The 20,922-nt window shown below is 41.5% G+C and overlaps 1 protein-coding gene across 3 annotated transcripts in view; it reads left to right on the plus strand.

Annotated features, from left to right (window-relative positions):
* The window catches only part of cbarpb (CACN subunit beta associated regulatory protein b), a 189,395-nt gene that overhangs the window by 24,519 nt on the left and 143,954 nt on the right, over positions 1-20,922 (plus strand). The window contains exons 3-5 of one of the 3 annotated variants that reach the window (XM_052037654.1): positions 877-972; positions 2,309-2,429; positions 2,681-2,763. In XM_052037654.1, the coding sequence (XP_051893614.1) occupies positions 2,716-2,763 (48 nt within the window). In that variant the 5' untranslated portion in view covers positions 877-972; positions 2,309-2,429; positions 2,681-2,715. Of the gene's footprint in view, positions 1-876; positions 973-1,857; positions 2,080-2,163; positions 2,430-2,680; positions 2,764-20,922 lie in introns of those variants that run through there. The other 2 variants (XM_052037655.1, XM_052037656.1) reach the window with 2 other exon arrangements.

A 20,922-nucleotide genomic window follows, 5' to 3' on the forward strand; every position in this document is an offset into this window, starting at 1 on the left:
CTAACTGCCAACCTTAAATCTTTCAGGCTACCATAAAACTTTTTAAAATCTATATTAATTATTTTTCATTGTTTATAATAACAGATTTTATGTGCTTTTGCAACACAATGTTTCCAAACGTCATTGTCTTACCAGTCTCAAATTAATATTTGAAATAACCAAGATATTTGTACTGCTAAAATACAAAGAAAGGAAAGGTGTAAAAAGATGGGTACTGTTCATGAGCAGCTTGAGAAATAATTTAATCTTTCTAGCATCTGTGATTCCTTTCAATGAAAACTTGGAATATATAGGTTAAACATCCCATACTTATGAAGAGATTGGATAGGTTTATTATTGTTACATTGTACCGAGGTACAGCAAAAAACTTGTCTGCATATCCTTCATACAGATCAATTCATCACACAGCGCATCAAGATAGTACAAGGTAAAACAATAACAGAATGCAGCATAGTGTATCTACATAGAAAAAGCAGTGCAGGTCTAAAAAATGATCTAAAATTTTTCATGTTTTCAGAGTCATGAAACGAGAAATAATTGATTGCTTACAATATTTTGCCTGTGAACAAGAAAATATTTCATGTTTATCAGATGAATGGAGTTGGGTTTAATATTTCAGATTTTCAGCATCTTCAGTTTTTTTATTTTTTGAGGGTTCTTTTTATCTGTTCTAGGTGACTCCCTGTGATATTGTAATTTAAACCACAATTTAATTGCATCAGAAATTCAGAATCATATTGTTTAAATGCAGCAAAATTTGCAGAAGTGTATTGGAAACACAGAAATTCTTTTGGAAACTAAAGTATTTGATAATGTCAAATGTCAAAAGCAAATGCAAAACATCAGTATGAAACTCAATTTTCCTTTTCCCTCCAGTAGGAAATTCCAAAACTAATTCCCATTTGTATCTACAGTACATTGACAAATGGTTACAACCTATTCTGGATGTGACAGTTCACATTATTCTTCATGGTAGGTGAATCCTAGCGACTGATAACCTTCACATGTGCAAAAGAGCTTGCTATTGCTGGAATAGCAGCCAAGAGAGTGATTTCAATTATGAGGAAAGTCATGGCATGCAAGGATAGAATCCACTCACTCTAAGAGTGAATTGAATGATAGTATTGGACTAAAGTGGGCATAAGATTGGGATTTCTATGTCATTTTGAGTGCACAGTCTAACAGTGTTTGTTTCAGCAGTCTCCACTATGAATTTGATTCATTCAAGCATTATTCTGGCAATGTATTTGATGGCTGGAAAGGCTTTAACTGGAGAAAGTGGCACAAATCTCACCCATTTCCACTTTCCATTGTAAAAGTAGCCAGACTCACAAATGAGTGGAAAGTATTCTGAAATTCATTAAATATGCAGTTGTCACCCAGAAAGTAAAAAAAAAATGCAAATACTGGAAATCTGAAGCAGAAAATGCTGACAATACAGAGCAGAAAACTTAGAAACTGAAAAGGAACTACATTAGAAATGTTAGTCCATTTTATCAGATGCTGTTGTATTTCTTTCATATTTCCAACGTAGCTAGCCGAAAGGAAAATTTAACTCATCTGGCTATATATTAAGCAAAGTGCCATTTGGTTTAATGCTGATGTCTCCACCTACTCCCCTCCCCCCTTCCCCACTACCACCACCCAATCCTTGACATCAGAATCCTATTAAAAAATGATTCAACTAAAACGTTTTGTTCCAACGTTGGAGGGAAATAGATTGGGGGAATGGCAGACCAATCTGCTTGTGTGTGCTCTACCACTCTGAGTGAATAAATGGTGTGTTTGGACACACGTTCCGCGGCCAAACCTCCCCCCTCCCCCTGCCCAGCCAAGACTCTGGCGAAATATCCAAGGAAGTCATTGCCTGATGTGCCGGGATATCTGGCAACGGTTTGAGGATCTCTCTGCCCGGAGCCCCATCCACGGCGGTGCCCAAACGCCAGACAAACCTGTTACTGCAGTTACGCATGACTTCGGTTCCCAGTCACTAGGGCTCTGGTAGGGGAGATGTTTCCAGGGTGAGGAGAGAGCACTGCACAGCTGACGATAGACAGCAAGCTTTGGTGACGTCGCTATGTAAGTTCAAAGGTTAAAAATTAACTTTAAAGCCAATGGCGCTAAACAAAGCGAGTGGGGAAGGGGGCTTTAAGTCCTGCTTTGGTGTGTATAGGCAGACTGTAGCAGGTCAAGGAGGCGGTGCGCTGGATACGTGGGTAGCAGCGGTTCATCTCGTAACCTGGGCCAGTGGCGAAGGGCTCCGTTTGTTCCTTGCGGGATTTCTTTCTCTCTGTCTTTCACTGCACAGATCTCTGTTTTCAGCATCGCTTAGAGGAAGTCAAAACAGGCGAGCCTTTCATCGCAAATGTTCTTTTGCCATTTAGCATGAATACATCCGAAAAGAGGCGCTGTCATATTCTGTTGTACAAGTGAGTACATGGGGAAAGAAAATGATGCATTTCTTTCCAGTTTTTGCGTTCTCTCCCCTAACCAACCAAGGAACTTTATAAATTTGTCCTGTATTAATACCATCAGTTGGTTCCTGTACAAGTGAGAACACACCCTTCTGGAAATTGAACTCAGAATATTTGCAATTGGACACGCAGCGTCCAATAAATGCATCTGTACATCCAACGGTAAAATGTTATTTTTTCCCCCTTTGTCTTTTGTTCCATTTTAGGAAGACAAATTAGCTTGCCTACGACGAACTGGACAATGAGCAATGACTTCCCTGCATGGAAATACATAACTGAGAACGCAACGGTGAGTGATTTTACTGGAAGCTAAATCAGCATTGTCATTAGAACAATCGCAAGATAAAACCTGGGAGAGTGTGTTTGGAGTGATGGTTGATCAAGGGCGGCACGTTATCATTCTGCGTTGAGTATCCGTATTCTTTTGTTCAGTTCAGTGATTTATTTATAATATAACGGTGGTGATGCCAAAATTGTTCGTGGACCACGATCTAATAACGACTAATACGGCCAAATGCATTCCAGTAATTATAAAGTGGATAGTTGCTGAAGACATTTTACCTTCTCTTTCTCGTATTTACGGTGGAAATATGTTAAGTGCAGAAAAATGCAATCTGTACGTTTATCAGTGCAAGAGGCAGATAGGCCCTTATTACAGCAGCGACGCTCTACATATCTTGTAATGGAGTGGGGGAAAAAGGAAGGGATTTTGCAGCTATATTAAAACATGATTTACAGTCAGTGATGCTTGTATATTATTTCTTGATGAGCAACTGGTGGGGGGAGCCCCTTTTTCTTTCTTCTGAACTGTCCTGATAATGTACACTTCTTATTTTGACCCTGGTGTCTTCATTTTAGTTAGAGATTGACTTAAATTTTGTTGAACGGTGTTTCATTTGCTCTCCATTTCCTTATTACAGTGGAGGAACACGCTTGTGTGATGCACAATAGAATTTACACATGAAAGTTGCCGTTGCTTATTATTTTGGAAATGTTGTTCACCAATTTTTTTTTGTAAAATGTCTTTCAAAATCGACACTGATTTTAGATTTCTCTGTATTATTACAATCTGTAGCCCTTGGCCAAGTACAATGGAGACAGCTGCTCCTTTTTCTACTGTTGCCTAGGTAAATGTATATTCCTTTGGGTATGAGCCACGTGTTGATAGAGGCTAAATTTCAGTCACAATTTCTGGCAGCCCATGAAAAGCCTTTGCCCCTTCCTGGGAGCTGAGAGTGATTCAAGTGATTAGAACCAATTATTGTAGCATTCTTGCCTTGGCTATGTGAACTTATTGCACTGAGTTTGATTGGTGTGGACATGTACTTTAAGAGTTATTGAAAACCAAATGGTATCATAGAATATGCTGGTTTGAAATATTGAAATACTGTGAAATATTAACTGAAAAAACTTTGAATATTTATAAGGGGCTTTGCATGCAAGAGTATGTGCAATTTTCCTTGTAAAATAATGTGATGTGACAGTGTAAATATTCATTGGCAAAAAATAAACATAATTTGATGGGCCAAATTTTGTTGCCAAAATAATTGATGCGGACAGTATTCACCTCCATATGTAAATGGTTCAGAACTTCAGACGAGGTTATAATATCCAAACATTGATATTGGTGTTGTGCCCACTAGCATCATGAAAAGCGGATTTCTCCTGCTGCTTGCATAGCCATTGAAAGTCATTAAACTGCTGCATTTGGCTAGAAAATACGAACTCTGTACCTGAGTCAGGGAGCGTAGCCCAGGCCAAGACTAATTAGAGTATTGGGGCAGGATAGTGGACAGGAGATGCAGGATCCACCCTGATCATATTGAATGAGAAACCAGGAACGGAGGGTCATATGGGCTATTCCTTCTTCTGTTCTTTAACCTGCACAGGTATTTTGAGCTAGTATCATTTTAATGACCAACTAAATGTAAGGTCTTCCCTGTCAACTTCCTTGTATAATCCACTAAATGTGTGTATCCCATTTGTTCATCTATCACTTGTTGTCAGAGAGGTTCAAAATGCTAAACTTGCATTCAATCTTCTTTTGCTTTCCTTTTGTGTTTTTTTTTGATTCCAATCTTTCCTTCCCCTTTGACTCTTTCTGTTGATGATTTAATGGTGATGCTAATTCATGGTTTATTTTTAATTTCTTCACCTTCCAACGTTGTTGCTAAGGGAGCTACCATTGCATTTCCTGTCCTCTCAGACACGTGATGTGCTGGTTCTTTTTGCCTTATTTGTTCACACTTAGCTGAACTTGCAACACTGAAGAAATGACTGAGAGAAGTAGGAATTTACAGCACAGAAGGAGGCCATTCAACCCATTGTGTCTGTGTCAGCCAAAAATGAAACTACTTAGGTTTCTCACACTTCCTTAGGCCTTGGTGTATAGTCTCATAGTTTACAGTTCTTCAAGTGTTCATTCAGATATAAATATGAAGAGGATTTTTACCTTCATCATCCTTTCAAATTCTAAATTTTCCAATATCCATCACTTTATAGAACATACATAGAACAGTACAGCACAATACAGGCCCTTTATTCTCCCCACAATCCCATCATCTCCTCCCAGCTCTACCACTGCCCTACACACTAGGGGCAATTTTACAGTGTCTAATTCACCTATCAACCCTGGGATGTGGGAGGAAACTGGAGCACATGGTGGAAACATACACAGTCAGAGAGAACATACACGCTCAATGTTGAACAACATTGGAGCCAGGATCAAACCAGCCCACTGGAGTTGTGAGGTAGTAACTCTACTAGCTGTGCCATTATGCCACCCTTTGGATGTTAATCAGTCTCTGGTTTATTCTTGAGAGCTACAGAACAGACCAAAGGATACTTGAGACTTGGCATCACCAATGAGGTCATATAGAGAAAGTAGAAGAGCAAAGGGGAAGGTCTGTGATAAATTGGAAAGCAGGTAAAGTTAGCTAACCAAGGGTGACAGTATTGGGTGAAAGAGAGTGGCAGTGGAACATTAATGAGGGAAGCTGAATTATTATGTGAAATTGTCAAAAGGAATGACTGAATGTTGGACATCTGAGATTAAAATGCTGGAAATTCTTATTGTCCAAAATTGTTGAGCTCTCTTTGATAGATCCATAAGATTATCATGTATCTAATTTGAAGATGAGGTACTACTCCTTGGAAGATTATGGTGTTTCTTAAGAATGCTGGCAAAACGTTGTGAGTGCTGTGTTACTAATTTGGTTGCTCTAGGATTACAAGTACATGGTTCCCTGAAAGTGGTGTCACAGGTAGATAGGGTGGTGAAGAAGGCTTTTGGCACGCTGGGCAGTGAGTATACAAGTTGGGCTGTTATTGAGCTATTGCTTTGGCAGCTGTTGCTTTAAGAGGGTGCAAAGTGTGCCAAAGGTGGACAAAGAAACAAATTGTGGTGTCTCAGCTTGTCAGTAAAGGTTTACAGTTGTGGTAGGGAGTCAGTTGGTGCTCACAACCTGTGGCATCTCTCTCCAGGCAACATGACCACAATCCTGGGGAGGCTTGTGGTAACCACTCTGGCAGTCAGTGCTTGCCGGTTGCCATCTCCTCCTCATAAATAAGAGAAAATAATGAAAGTTGTAATAGAATTCATATGGATGTCGGCATCAATAAATGTTTATGTTCCTGCTCTGGATAGGGTCCTGTACTTGGGGTATAAATGGTGCCAAGAATCTACAGTCACTGTTTCTGATTGTGAAAAATAATAGAAAGGCAGATAGTGTAGATCTTTCACATCAAAGAGTTGAGCAGTGGTCCTCTCCTAACTGGTTGGTCTACAGTCTGCAGCAACCTGTAGAAAATGGACTTTAGAAGTTCAATTCATGGTTAATAGCCACCCTATAAGTAATCTCGGCTAAATCAAGGCCTTGCAAAGAGCTGGCCCAATCTATCGAGCAGTTTTACTGTAAGATGTGCTCTTTTTTGATTCATTTCTGGGAGGATGGAGACATTTGCAAGGCCGGCATTTATTGCCCACTCATAAGTGAGCTACACCTACAGGAATGTTCATGTGTTAGTCTTCAAGACAGAGTGCAAAGTACGCCAAAAGTGAGCAAGGGAAGTATTAGGAGTGTCTTCGCTTATCATCCCAATTTATAATCCTAACAGTGAGGCAGCTGTCACTTGGGAACTGTGACATCTCCCTGCAAGTAACATGTGTACAAAATTCTTAGAGGGTTAGCAGAGAACAGAAGGACCTAGGAGTACAAGTATATTGTTCCCTGAAAGTGGCGTCACAGGTAGACAGGATGCTGAAGAAGGCTTTTGGTCTTCATCAGTCAGGGCACTGACTATAGAAGTTGGGATGTTATGTTGCAGTTGTACAAGACATTGGTGAGGCTGCATTTTATAGGAAAGACGCCATTAAGCTGGAAAGAGTGCAGGAAAGATTCACGAGGATGTTGCCAGGACTTGAGACACTGAGTTTTGGAGAAAGGTTGAGCAAGCTAGGACTTTATTCATTGAAATGTAGGAGAATAAGGGGTGATCTTATAAAAGTGTATTAAATCATGAGGGGTATAGATAGGGCGAATACACAGAGTCTTTTTCTCAGGGTTGGGGAATCAAGAACTAGAGGGCATAGGTTTAAGATGAGAAGGGAGTGATTTAATAGAAATTTGAGGTGCAATTTCTTCACACAGAGGGTGGCCTGTATATGGAAATGAGCTGCCAGAGGAAGTGGTTGAGGCAGATACATTCACAACATTTAAAAGACACTTGGATGGGTACATGGAAGGAAAGGTTTAGAGGGATATTGGCTAATCACAGGCAAATGAGACTAGCTTAGATGGGCATCTTGGTCGGCATGGACTGGTTGGGCCGAAGGGCCGGTTTCTCTGCTGTATGACTCTATGACTTGGTTGGCAAGGTAGATGTGGAGTTGATGCTTCCTCAAGCTGAGGTGTCTGGAATCAGCAATAACAGTACAAGGGGCTGCCCATTCAGGACAGATGAGAAGAAGTTTCTTCACCCAAATAACCTGTGGAATTCCCTACCTAAGAGGGCTGTGGAGTCTCAGCCACTAGGATATTCAATACCGTGATCGACAGGCTTTCAGATAGTAAGGGATGTGGGGTTAATACAGAAAAGAAGCAAAGGATCAACCTTGATCTCATCTCCACATATGCTGCGTACTTTTAGCATTTTCTGTTTTTTCTTTAGTTATTCAGATTTTTAACATCTGTAGTGTTTTGCTTTTGGATTTTTAAGATGCAAGGACAATAAAAGGCACATCTCTTAAATGCTTAAATATTAAAATGTTTCTTATTTACTCCAAAAACTAACTGCCTACCCCATGAAACCAGTGACAGTTTCTGTTTCGTTTTTAGAAATTGGTATTTCAAATTGAATTCCTTACCATTGGTGGATTAGACAGTTCTACTGCTCTTAAATGCACCGATAAATATTCTTTAAAGTAAAATGACAAAACAAGTTCTAAAACATTGCCCAATTGTTCTGGTTCATGGAAGAATTCATGCTTGGTGAAACACACAGAAGCTGAAGGAACTCAGCGGGTCAGGCAGCATCTATGGAGAGAAGTGGACAGTTGACGTTTCAGGTCGAGTCCCTTCATCAGGACTGGAAAGAAAGAAGGGAGATAGCCGGTATAAAAAGGTGGGGGGGGGGGGGAGGGGAAGGAGTGAGTGGGGGGCAGAGTAGGAACGAAGTGCGAAGCTGAGAGGTAACAGGTGGAAATAACAGAGGGCTAAAGATGATGGAATCTGATAGGAGAGGACAGTGGACCATGGAATAAAGGGAAGGAGGGGAACCAGTGGGAGGAATAGGTGGTAATGGGCAGATCCAGAGGGCGGGAGAGGGGAAAGAGATGGGGTGATGGGGGCTGGTGGGATAACGGTTTTAAAAAAAAAAGGGGGACAGAGGGGAATGGTTACCGGCGGTTCAAGCGATGTTCATGCCTTGCTGAAGTGCAGATGAGTTTGAGTTGAAACCTGAGCAAATATTTCAGTTTGGGAAACCAATGAAAATTTGACTACAGCCTGCTTCTGGAATGTTCCCCAAGTATAAACTCTATCCATTTATCCTTTACTAGCTCCTATAATGTTTGTGGTCTTTACGCTAAATGATTGTACCATATAATTCGGTCAAATGTGGGAGATACTGCCCTGACACCAGGTCCATTGACTGATTTGAAGAGTCTTGAAAATTTGATCAATGTGAGGAGTTCGACTAACTATCAACTGAATTCAAATATTAATACCAATATTGAGCTGTGTATGTTTTTTTGTTTAATTATCATTTACCTTGTCCCTTTATCAATTCTGAGATTAAGCTGAGCATACCTTTACAGTGTTGTTACTGTATAAGGCTGGGATGTGATTCTCAATTCAGTAGGTGTTTAAAGAAGGGCCCTGACCTGAAACGTTGACCGCCTGCTTTTCTCCACGGATGCTGCCTGGCCTGCTGAGTTCCTCCAGCATCATTGTGTTTTTCACTCAGGTGTTTAAATATGCTTGGCATAATGTCTGAATCAAGGGGAGTTCTACCAAGCTAACAAGAAAAAACCTTTTCTTGTCATACTAAGCACATTTAAATATTCAGTGATAATAATGGTGATGATGAAAACAAGCACGGTAGTGTAGTGGTTAGCATAATGCTATTACAGCGCCAGCGACCCAGGTTCAATTCCAGCTGCTGGCTGTAAGGAGTTTGTATGTTCTCCCCATGTCTGCATGGGTTTCCTCCCACATTCCAAAGATGTACAAGTTAGGAGGTTGTGGGCATGCTATGCTGGAGCCGGAACTGTGGCGACACTTGCGGGCTGCCCCCGGAACACTCTACGCTAAAGATGCATTTCACTGTGTGTTTTGATGTACATGTGACTAATAAAGAAATCTTGTGTATCATTATGTAAAACAACCCACCTTCCAGCAGTGGGACGTAACCACTTACCTGATTTTTGTTTCCCTTCCTTTGGCTGAAATCATTGTCAAAGTAATTTATTCTGGTCACCAAAGCTAAAAGTGGATGCAAAACTTCTTTTGCAAGACATGCCAGTGATTTAAGTAACATTGAAATATTTATCCAACTTAGTTATTATGTCTGTGTGTGTGTCAGCTTTAACTCAGTTGGTAGTGTTTAGACCATTAGATCAGGAGGATAGGGAGTTCAAAACACTGGCCAGAGATTTGAGCACACAGATCTAGGTTAACACTCAAATAAATGACTCAGAAGGAACTGCATTGTTGGAGGAGCTATCTATCAAAGGGGATGTTAAGCTGAGTCCCAAATTGCTTTGAGTACAAGGGAATAAAAAAAATAGGAGCAGGAGTAGGTCACCAGGCCTTCATGCCTGCCCCCGCTATTCAACATGATCAATGGTTCATCTGTTCCAGCCTCAACTCTTCCACTTTGCCAGAAACCCATAGCCCTCATTCTCCCCACCCCATTCTTAAATAATTTATCTGTCTCCACCTTAAATACTTAATAAGCTATTCTCCACAATTTTCCAGAATAGAGAATTCCAGAGATTCACTGCCCTCTGCGAGAAGAAACTTCGACGTATGTTGGTTTAAAATGACCGGCCCCTTGTCTTGAAACTATGTCCCCCTCCTTTGAGACTTTGTCACCAATGAAAACATCTCAACATTGTGCTCGATTTTATACGTTTCAATAAGATCATCCCTCATTTTGCTAAATGCCAAAGATTACAGATCAAACCTGTTTTAGCCTTTTTTATAGAACAATCCTCTCATCCCGGGAATTAACCTGGTAAATTTCTTTTGAATTGGCTCCTAAGCTACTATATATATTCTTAGGTAAGGGGACCATAACTGCTCAGTACTCCAGGTATGGCCTTACCAACACCCTGTACCTTGTACGTCCTGGCACTATTTTGAAGAAGAGCTCAGATATCATCAGTCTCCTGGATAATATTTATTCCTCAATGAGCTTTGCTAAGATATGTTTTCTGGTCATTATCATTTTGCTGTTTTCAGGAGCTTGTAGTACACAAATTGCCAGCTCCATTTCCTACATTCCAATGCTGACTACCATTCAAGTGTCCGATTGGCTGCAAAGGTCATAAAAGAGAAGCTACACAAGATTTTGTATATTTTTTTTCAAATTATTTAAAAACATTTAATTTGGAAATTTAACTATTATCCTCAATTTTTTGCATATCTATCCACATCAGGTTAAAAAAAATACAGTGCACCCCCCACGTTACAGCAGTTTGGGTAACGGAAATTCACCCTTATGGAATTCAGAAATCGCTACCAAAATATTTGAGATACAGAATAAAGGTTTACTCTTATGGCATTTATGTGAGGAGAAAAAAAATAACTTAAATGAATACAAAATGTGAAAGAAACAACAAATTTTCTCAAGGATTCATGTCTGGAAAATTGTGATACAGATGGTTTTCTAGGAACGTACACCCTTCCTAATGCAGGGGTGTACTCCATGTATGGTGTAGATTATATAGTGGCAAGCATTCATCAAACTGTGGCTAAGGAGGCCCTTTCTGGAAGAAGGTTGGAGAGGAGAAGCCAGTTTACAAAATGTACAGCAGATGGTCATTTGGTAATTTGATTACTATTGTCACTGGTACTGAGATACAATGAAAAGCTTTTGTTTGCCTGCTGTCCAGACAGATCATTCAGTACATCGAGGAAGTACAAAAGAAAAGACAGAATGTAGTATTACAGTTACAGAGAAAGTGCAGTGCAGGTAGGCAAATAAAACACAAGGGTCATGACAAGGTAGATTGAGAGATCAAGAGTTCATCTTTATCATACAAGAGGTCCGTTCAAGTGTCCTGTAACAGCAGGATAGAAGCTGTCCTTGAGCCTGGTGGTATGAGTTTTCAAGCTTTTGTATCTTCTGCCCGATGGGAGGGGGGAGAAGAGAGAATGACCCTGGTGGGAGGGGGTCTTTGATTATCTTGGCTGCTTTTTTGAGTAGCAGGAATTGTAGACAGAGTCAATGGAGGGGAGGCTGGGCTTTGTGATGGACTGGGCTGAGTTCACAATTCTCTGCAATTTCATGTAGTCTTGGGCAGACCAGTTGCCATATCAAGCCATGATGCATCGGAATAAATTGGTGAGGATACTCAGGTTTAGATTCATCATGTCAACACTGAGTTTTTCTATGTTTTGCAAAGGTCTGATCATTGACATCTTGTACCTGCCCATTCTCTTAGTTTCCTTGAAGATTTAAGTTGAAATGTGAACTGTGTATGTCAATTATTGGTTGTAAATGGGGGAGGGGGGTAATCAAGAAACCATCTGGGAAATTCAGTAGTCCTGGGCAGCACTGTTCACCTGGAGTATCTGTCATGTGCATTTGCAAAAACCCCCATTCTCTGCCCACACATTGTAAAGGTGGATTGTTTCAGTTACTCTGGAGCCAGGGTGCACAAGAATGCTGCTTCCAGTTCCTCAGCAAAAGTGCTTGGCATTGATGGTTCCCACCAGCACTTAACTTTTTTCCTCCTAACCCTCTTTTGGCACACTGCACATTGTTTGCAGAGGAGGTTGGCATCGATAACAAGTGCCATCTCTCCACAAGTCCTTTTGTACAGGTTGGACTTCACCTCAGTGCATCCCACAGCGAGGTTTCCTGGATCCTGGAGCCAACAATCAGCTTCCAGAAGTGATTAACAACTGCTTCAGTGGGAATCTCAGGGAACAACTCGGGAAGCTATCACCTTTCAACAGTGATTGATGACTGCCTTGGTTGGCATCCCAGGGAACACTTCACAGAGCCAAGTCACTGAGTTGTTGAGGATCAGCCAGGCCATTGTTTCCAGCACTATCACTGACCTCATCACCTCTGGAGATCTCCCCTCCACAGCCTCCCATCTCATAGTCCCCCTACCCTGCACTGCCTGTTTCTACCTCCTATCCGAGATTCACAACTCCCCAACTACCCTGGTAGACCCATTGTTTCTGCTTGCTCTTGCCCCACTGAAATTGTGTCCTCATATCTTGACTCCATTTTGTCCCCCCTTGGTCCAGTCCCTTCCTACCTATGTCCATGACACTTCGCATGCTCTCCATCACTTCAACAACTTCCAGTTCCCTGGCCCTGACCACCTCATTTTCACCATGGCCATCGAGTCTCTGTACATTTCTGTCCCCCATGAGGAAGGCATTAAGGTTCTCTGTTTCTTTCTCGATAACAGACCCAACCAGTTCCCCTCCACCACCACCCTCCTCCGTCTAACGGAACTGGTACTCACCCTTAACAATTCTCTTTCGGCAATCACATGAACTCGCCTATCCCCTGCTTGTGTGTGCTCCTCACCCCTCACCTTATTCTGGCTTCTGCCCGCTTCCTTTCCAGTCCTGATGAAGGGTCTTGGCCCAAAACGTTGACTGTTTATTTCCCTCCTTAGATGCTGCCTGACCTGCTGAGTTCCTCCAGCACTTTTTGTGTATTGCTCCAGATTCCAGCATCTGCAGAATTTCTTGTGTCTCATGATAGATACCAGTGCAGCTCTCTCCATGCCTCTGGTAATCCCCCAGGAAGATAGTTTCACCCATTGCTGCAGCCTCGGGCACAGCTTGTGTTGGCACAGGGATGGGCAGCTTGGGGGAAAAAAACTTTCCTTTCCATCATCCATGGGACTTGAAGCCCACAGATCTTCCAGTAGACGGATTATCCAGGACTGAGTACTGCTGATCAGCTGCTTCAGGATACAGGAATACTTGCTATTGGATGCAGTCTGGTGAGATATGACCTCCACAAAGAAGCTGTGGAGAAGAGACACTGTATGATCACCTCACCTGTTATGGAAACAATATGCATGAAAGTCAATACAGTGCATTAAATAAGTCTGTACTGAATGCTCCAGTGAACACATTGGATGTAAAAGGGTTCAAATGTTGGCTGCTTTTGTGTCCTGTTATAAGACTATCGAACAGTCCCCTAGTACGATATGATGGACTCTTGAACCTCACAATCTACCTTGTTATGGCTTTTCACCTTATTTGTTCTTTCTCTGTAGCTGTAATACTTTATTCTGTTATTGTTTTCCCTTGTACTACCTCAGTGCACTGATGCGATGAAATGATCTGTATATATGGCATGCAGAACAAAGTTTTTCACTGTCCCTTGGTACATGTGACAATAATAAACCAATTTCCTCATAAAACATACACAATTACTGCAAAATGTTAAATGAAACATGTCCTCCCCTCTCCATTCCTAAGGGCAAACTTGGGGTGGTTGCTATTGCGGTGGCTGTACATGTTGTACTCAGTGACATCTACAAGCTGTCTCTGTAGTGTGTTGGCAACATTAGGGTGAGTCCCAAAGTTCAGTAAACTGAAGCTGGTGACTCCCAGCTTGAATGCAAGTAACAATCCCACTGCTGACTTCACACCTTGGACTTGTTTTATCTTTTATGGCACCTCTGCCCTCCTGGGGAGCCCTATGCCTATCTGTTGAACATTGGATGGGTCTTCCATGTGGCTTTGCACAAACAAACTTTGTTCAAGAGTCAGGAAGTTATCTTGCAGCTTTATAAAACTCTGGTTAGGCCACATCTGGAATATTGCATTCAGTTCTGGTCGACCTATTACAGGAAGGATGTGGAGGCTTTGGAGAGGAGGTGCAGAAGAGGTTTACCAGGATGCTGCCTGGATTAGAGGGCATGTGCTATGAGGAGAGGTTGGACAGGCTTGGGTTGTTATCTCTGGAGTGGCAGAAGCTGAGGGGAGACCTGATAGAAGGTTATAAAATTAGGAGAGGTGTAGATAGATAACTGGTATCTTTTATCCCAGTGCCAAAATGTCTAATACTAGAATGCATGTGTTTAAGGTGAGAGAGGGAAAGTTCAAAGGAGATATGTGGGGCAAGATTTTTACGTAGAGAGTGGTGGGTGCCTGGAATGTGCTGCCAGTGATGATGGTGGATGCAGATACAATAGAGGTGTTTAAGATGCTCTGTGATAGGCACATTAATGTGCTGACTATGGAGGGATATGGACCATGTGCAGGCAGTAGGGATTAGTGTAATTAGGCATCATTAGCTTAATTAATTCAGCACAACATCGTGGGCTGAAGGACTTGTTCCTGTGCTGTACTGTTCTATGTTCTAATGCATTTTTATTCACGGTTTGAATACTGCATTCCTTCCACTAATTACCTTAAATGTGTACCCCCTGTTTTTTGGGCTCTAACTGAGATAAAAACCCCTTCCTGCTTAGACTATAAAGGCCTCTCAAACACCTCAATTAAGTCTGCCCTCAGCCTTTTCTGCTTCAAAGAAAACAACCTCAACTGTTTCCCCATAGTTAAAATTCACACTGAACATAGCCTGGCTCCAACCCATTATCTATCAGCCTTTCTCAATTTATCTTCACCTCCTTGGCCTGGGTCAGGGTCCCAATTTTATTAGTTATTGGAGTAAAACAAATTAAAATGTAAAGAGGCCAAACAAAATCAGTTTTGAAAGTTGCAGATTGTAAAGTAACAACAAATGCTTATTACAATTGCATATTTTCTTATGTTTCCTTGTGGCACAGAAGTAGTTAATTTACCCATCATGACTATGCCAGCTCCCAGGACATTCCAATCAGTCCCACTATCCCCACTTAGTCACCCTCTCGTACATCCATCAACTCTCTACTGATGTTTCATCCATCTACATTTGGAGATAATTTAACTGTAGCCAATCAACCTACCAACGCATCTTCGGGATTTGAGGAATAAACTGGAGCACCAGGAGGAAACCCAGACTGTCTCGGAGAAAATGTGCAAACCCCACACTGACAGTACTAGAGGTTAGGATCAAACCCAGGTCACTGGAGCAGAGAGGCAACAGAAATAATGACCATACACCTGGAAAATAAAGTTGCCCTAATATTGAATTTAAAAATTGTTGGGATTACTAGGGACCAAGGTAGTTGACTTTCAATTGCTTCTTCAATCCGAGGATTGTCAATAAATGTTAGCAGTGCCAGTGACGTCCATTTCCCGTGAAAGTGGATAAAAAGTCAGGAAATTGATATTGGAATTGGTTATTATTGTCACATGTACTAAGATACAGTGAAAAACTTAGTTTTGCAAGCCACCCATGCAGATAATTTCAAAACATAAGTATGTTGAGGTAGTACAAGGAAAAAGCAATAACAGAATGCAGAATATAGTGTTAGAGTTACAGAGAATGTCCAGTGCAGGTAGACAGTAAGGTGTAAGGGCCATGATGAGGTAGATTGTCAGGTCAAGAGTTCATCTTGATGTACAAGAGGTCCATTCAAGAGTCTTATAACAGCAGGATGGAAGCTGTCCTTGAGCCTAGTGGTGTGTGTTTTCAAGCTTTTGTATCTTCTGCCCGACGGAAGGGGGGAGAAGAGAGAATGTCCGGGGTGGGAGGGGTCTTTAATTATGCTGGCTGCTTTTTGGAGGCAATGAGGAGTGTAGACAGAGTCCATGGAAGGGAGGCTGGTCTTGCAGTCTTGGGCAGAGCAGTTGCCATGCCAAGCTGCGATGCATTCGGATGGGATGCTTTCAATGGTGCATCTATAAACTGAAATCCTGAACTGCTGCTTCTTAGTTTATCCATCAGGATTGAGGATGACTTGCTTCTACTTTGGTTCTAAGGTAGCTGATGAGACCAGTGTGAGAACCACAGACTCTTTCGTAGATAGGGCAGACAGTGGCTGCCCAAGCAGGTAGGTAGTTTGTGGAACAGTGAGTTCCTTCTACCATTTACACTGGGTTTCTGTGTGCTCCTGTTCTCAACACCAAGCCAAATGCTTCTTCTGCACCTCGAGAGGTCATGGGCCAGAGATTCCTTAGAGTCAGTGTTGCATTTCTTCAAGGAGGCTTTGAACAAATTCTTGAATCTTTTCTTCTGTCCTGAACCACAGCAATGGAGGGTAAATACTGGCAGTTTGACTGGAACTGTTCGGGTTTTAGCAGAGGATGCATGAGTTTATCCGGCTTCCCTTTAAGTCAATCAGTGCTGTACATTTCAACTGCATAGGGCGATAGCAGTTGCAGATTCCAGCCAAGCTCTGGATAAATTCCAGGCACCTGGTGATCCCAGCAATTTTGAACTTAACCTAAAAGCAGTTTTATTTTCTAGTGATCTCATTTTGGGTTACCTGGAATGAGAGAATTAAAATTTTCATAAATATTCTAATTAAAAATTCTGTAAACAAGATTTTTGCCCCCCCTTCAGGTCAGCCATTTTTAGACATCAGAAAAATCACAGGGGCAATTGTCAAATTCAGGAGAAATCAGACAAGCATTTATCAGGGAATGCACTGTGCTTATCCCAGTGTTATCAGACTCTTGAAAGGACTATGCTAAAAAATGAACTCTTGATCTCCCAATTTACTTTGTCATGGCCCTGACAGTTTATTTGCCTACCTGCACTGCACTTTCTCTGTAACTCTATATTCTGCATTCTGTTTTTACTACCTCAATGTAATTATGCACGGCATGATCTGCCTGGACGGTACACAAAACAAAATCTTTCCACTGTATCTCAGTACATATGACCATAATATTACAATTCCAATAGAGGAGCATAGGGTCCACATCACTTTATGTGGTCGGGCCTCACTTGCATTAATTTACTGAGCTGCTGGTGCGTAAAATGATTCTGAGGGTCAGTGCCAATCAGAGAGCTGGCCAATTCAGCAAGGTGGCTGATTTAGGAAAGGCTTCAGAATTGCACTGAAAGCATCAAGTGAAAGCATGAGAAACTAAAGCCAGTGATGTTTTACAGCAGCATGCACAATATTTACCTCATCGACAGCACCTAGGAGATTAAATGCTTTAAAGCTCAAAGCAAAGATATGACTGCAGTAAAAATGTCCTGTTAAAACCCAGTAAGTTTGGTAAAGGAGTCCTTTAATGGGTGTTCAGAGTAGCCATAACCTGACTCCTATCATCCATGTTTTGTGGTGGGGCCCAGAATTGACAACAATCCAGTAGCTACATCAAGGTGTCTTTAATGCTCGTCACTACTGTCACCCAGATTTGATGGCTCCATATTTGTAACATTCCCAGATGGTCAAATTTGTTTCTCCCTGCTAATACTTGCATCTGAGGATAATGATTCATGTTGAGGAGATGAGTGCAGATTGCTTGAGGGATGGCAACCAGTGTCCGTGAGGAACAGAAGTAAAGAAACAAAGACCAATTGAGGGTTACAGCTGCAACGGAATCATTTCCCTTCAACTTCAATCTATATGAGTTACACATGAAAGTACTAACCCTGAATGAATTTCTGTGTAATCTTGCAGGATGGGTTCCCTCGAGGAAACTAAAACTTTTATTACTTGTGGTCAACTAGTGTCACTGTCTGCAATACCACTCATGTAAGGCTGTATCTGGATTTGAAATCTTAAAAGTTGCTTGCTTTAAGGGTCTTGAACTTCAGTTTTCTCAAAGTTTTCACATATGGTACTGGAATTTCTTTTGTGAACTATTGGGTAACAAAGTGTGTTTTCATCGATTGCCAAAAAAGAGATGACTGATCCTACTACTGTTACATGGTTTTATTACGGGAGGAAAGAAAGAGAGGCTTTATGAAACAGTTAAAGCTGTTAAGGGATTTTATATAAGTTTAAGTGATGTTCAGAGACCAACAGAAGGATCACTGTCTGCTCATCAATTTATAGCCATTTAGTTTATATTACGATTCAAATATTTCAATCATGCAGAACTAGCACAGAGGAGGCCATTTGACTTATCGTGACGCTGTATCTTTGCAAAACAATACAAAGCTAGTCCCATTGGCTGGCTTTTATTCTTGGTCTGATATTTCCCTTTGCTTCAAATACCTATTTACTGTTCTCGTAAAACGTGAACAAATCCTTATGACAAAACGCTCTGTGCTCTCTGTATAAAGATATTTTCCTCATCATCTCCACTCCTTTCCATGAAAAATTGAAGAATCCTTGTCACTGGCTCCTTAATCAAATGATTGTTGACTCTGTACCCTAGTAAAAGTCCATTTGATTTAAAGAAGTGCATTAAATCTCCTTTCAACATGCGTGGAAATAGTCCTAATAACTAATGTTTTTATTGTTTAGAAAGTATCCCGGTGACATCTAAGTGAATGTATGATATCTATAACTTCAGCATCCTTTCTATAATGGGGTGCCCAAATCTTCATTCAGTGGTGACAATCAAAAAATTTATTCTGGGATCATGGTTATGAGTGACTGTGGGCTGTCCTGCTTTTTTTTTGCGCATTAATGCTTTCACCTGATAATTGACTAACTTGGGATTATTGTGGCCAGTTCAGAATACAGTATGGTAGGGAGGCACAGTGGGCCAATTGCATTGGAGTCACCTATCGGCTGGATTTAGTGGGCATAAAGGGTTTTCTTTCATGAAATAAACAACTTGTTAGCTTCATGGCTACTTTTACTATTAACTAACAACATTTCAATTCCCGATTTTAAAAAAAAATCTAAATTCAAATTCTCAAACTGCAGTGGTGGAATTTTAAGGTGCGTTAACTAAAATTATGATACCTGACCTCTGGTTTTTGCAGCACAACCACTTTGCTGTTCTACCCCTGCAGTTGTAAGTGTGCCCGTTCTAGAATTTTTTTTTCTCTTGTTTCTAAAAATTTTAGAATCATTGAGCAATACAGCATAGAAACGCGCCCTTTGGCCCAATTCATCCATGCTGAACAAGGTGCTCACCAAAACTAGTCCCATTTGTCCCATAGCCCTCTAAACCTTTTCTATCCATGTATTTATCCAAATGTCTTTTAAGGTTGAGTGAGCTAGGGCTTTACTCTTTGGAGAGAAGGAGGATGAGAGGTGACTTGATGGAGGTGTACAAGATGATAAGAGGCATAGATCAAGTAGACAGTCAAAGACTTTTTCCCAGGACGAAAATGACTAACACAAGGGGACATAATCTTAAGGTGATTGGAGGAAGGTATAAGGGGGATACCAGAGGCAAGTTTTTTTACACAGAAAGTGGTGGGTGCGTGGAACACACTGCCAGCAGAGGTTATGGGGGCAGATACTTTAGGGACATTTAAGAGACTCTTAAATGAATGATAAGCCACATGAATGATAGAAAAATGGAGGGCTATGTGAGAGGGAAGGGATAGATAGATCTTAGAGCAGGATAAAATGTTGGCACAGCCTCGTGGGCCGAAGGGCCTGTACTGTGCTGTAATGTTCTAAATGTTGTTATTGTATCCACCTCAACCACCTTCTCTGGCTGTTCGCTCCATGTACGCACCACCCTCTGTGGGGGGGAAAAAGTTGCCCCTCGGGTCCCTTTTAAATCTTTCCCCTCTCACCTTAAACCTATGCCCTATAGTTTTTGGTTCCCTTTCCTCTGTTGTCCATCTTAATCAGCTTTTCAAAGATTCCATTTCTACCCTACCCCAGCTGAATGAGACTCAGTGACTCTGCAGGTGCTTGAATGACCATGGAAGTCCTACCAGAGCTGGAGGTCAGATGCCTCTCACTTCTTTGCTGGACTTGCCGTTTAACAGCAGACTGCCGAGGCACTCCACATCTGGTGCCTCACATTTTTAAATCTTTCAGAGACACTTAAAATAGTTCAAAAGTCTTTGTCATCAGTGAGCCTCTGCAGGTGAGGCCTAAGTGTACACCTGAGGCCCAGACATTGCATGCAGCCTGTTCTGCTTTGCAAAGTGCCTCTCTGGTGTGTGGGGGGGTGGGGGGCGGTGGGGTTCGCTCAGGCCCCCATACATTGAGGAAAGTGTGTCTGAGCAGTGGGATGATTTATCATAGGGTTATCTTCTGACTTTCTGTTAGTTTTAATCTTATTACATTTTAAAGTTTAAAAGAAGTCGAGTTTATTGTCATCGGCACAAGTCCATGTGTGCACAGGTGCAATGAAACTTACTTGCAGCAGCATCACAGGCACATAGCATCATATAAGCAGCATTCACAAGAAAAACATAATTTATGTTTAATTTATACCCAATCTTTACAAGAAAGAACACAATTAGAACAAAAAGGAAGAAAGTCCAATGTAGTGCAAAGTGATTAAAGTGGTCATGGTGTTGCTAAACTGTAGTGATTAGGGTTTTGCCGGTTGGTTCAAGAACTGAATAGTTGAAGGGAAGTAGCTGTTCTTGGACCTCGTGGTGTGGGACTTCAGGCTTCTATACCTCCTGCCTGAAGGTAGCTGTGAAAAAATGACATGGGCCAAATGGTAGGGGTCTTTGATGATAGATGTTGCCTTCTTGAGGCAGCGTCTTCTGTAGATACTACCGACAGTGGGGAGGGATGTGCCCGTGATGTATTGGGCAGAGTTCACTACTCTCTGCAGCTTCTTGCATTCCTGCGCATTCGAATTGCCCTACCAGACCATGATGCAACTAGTCAAGGTACTTTCAACAGTACATCTGTGGAAGATTGTTAGTGTTTGGTGACAACCAAATCTCCTTAACCTCCAAAGAAAGTAGAGACGCTGGTGTGCTTTCCTTGTGATTGCATCCATGTGCTGGACCCAGG

Source organism: Pristis pectinata, chromosome 24, assembly GCF_009764475.1.
Source record: "Pristis pectinata isolate sPriPec2 chromosome 24, sPriPec2.1.pri, whole genome shotgun sequence".
Classification (NCBI taxonomy): domain Eukaryota; kingdom Metazoa; phylum Chordata; class Chondrichthyes; order Rhinopristiformes; family Pristidae; genus Pristis; species Pristis pectinata.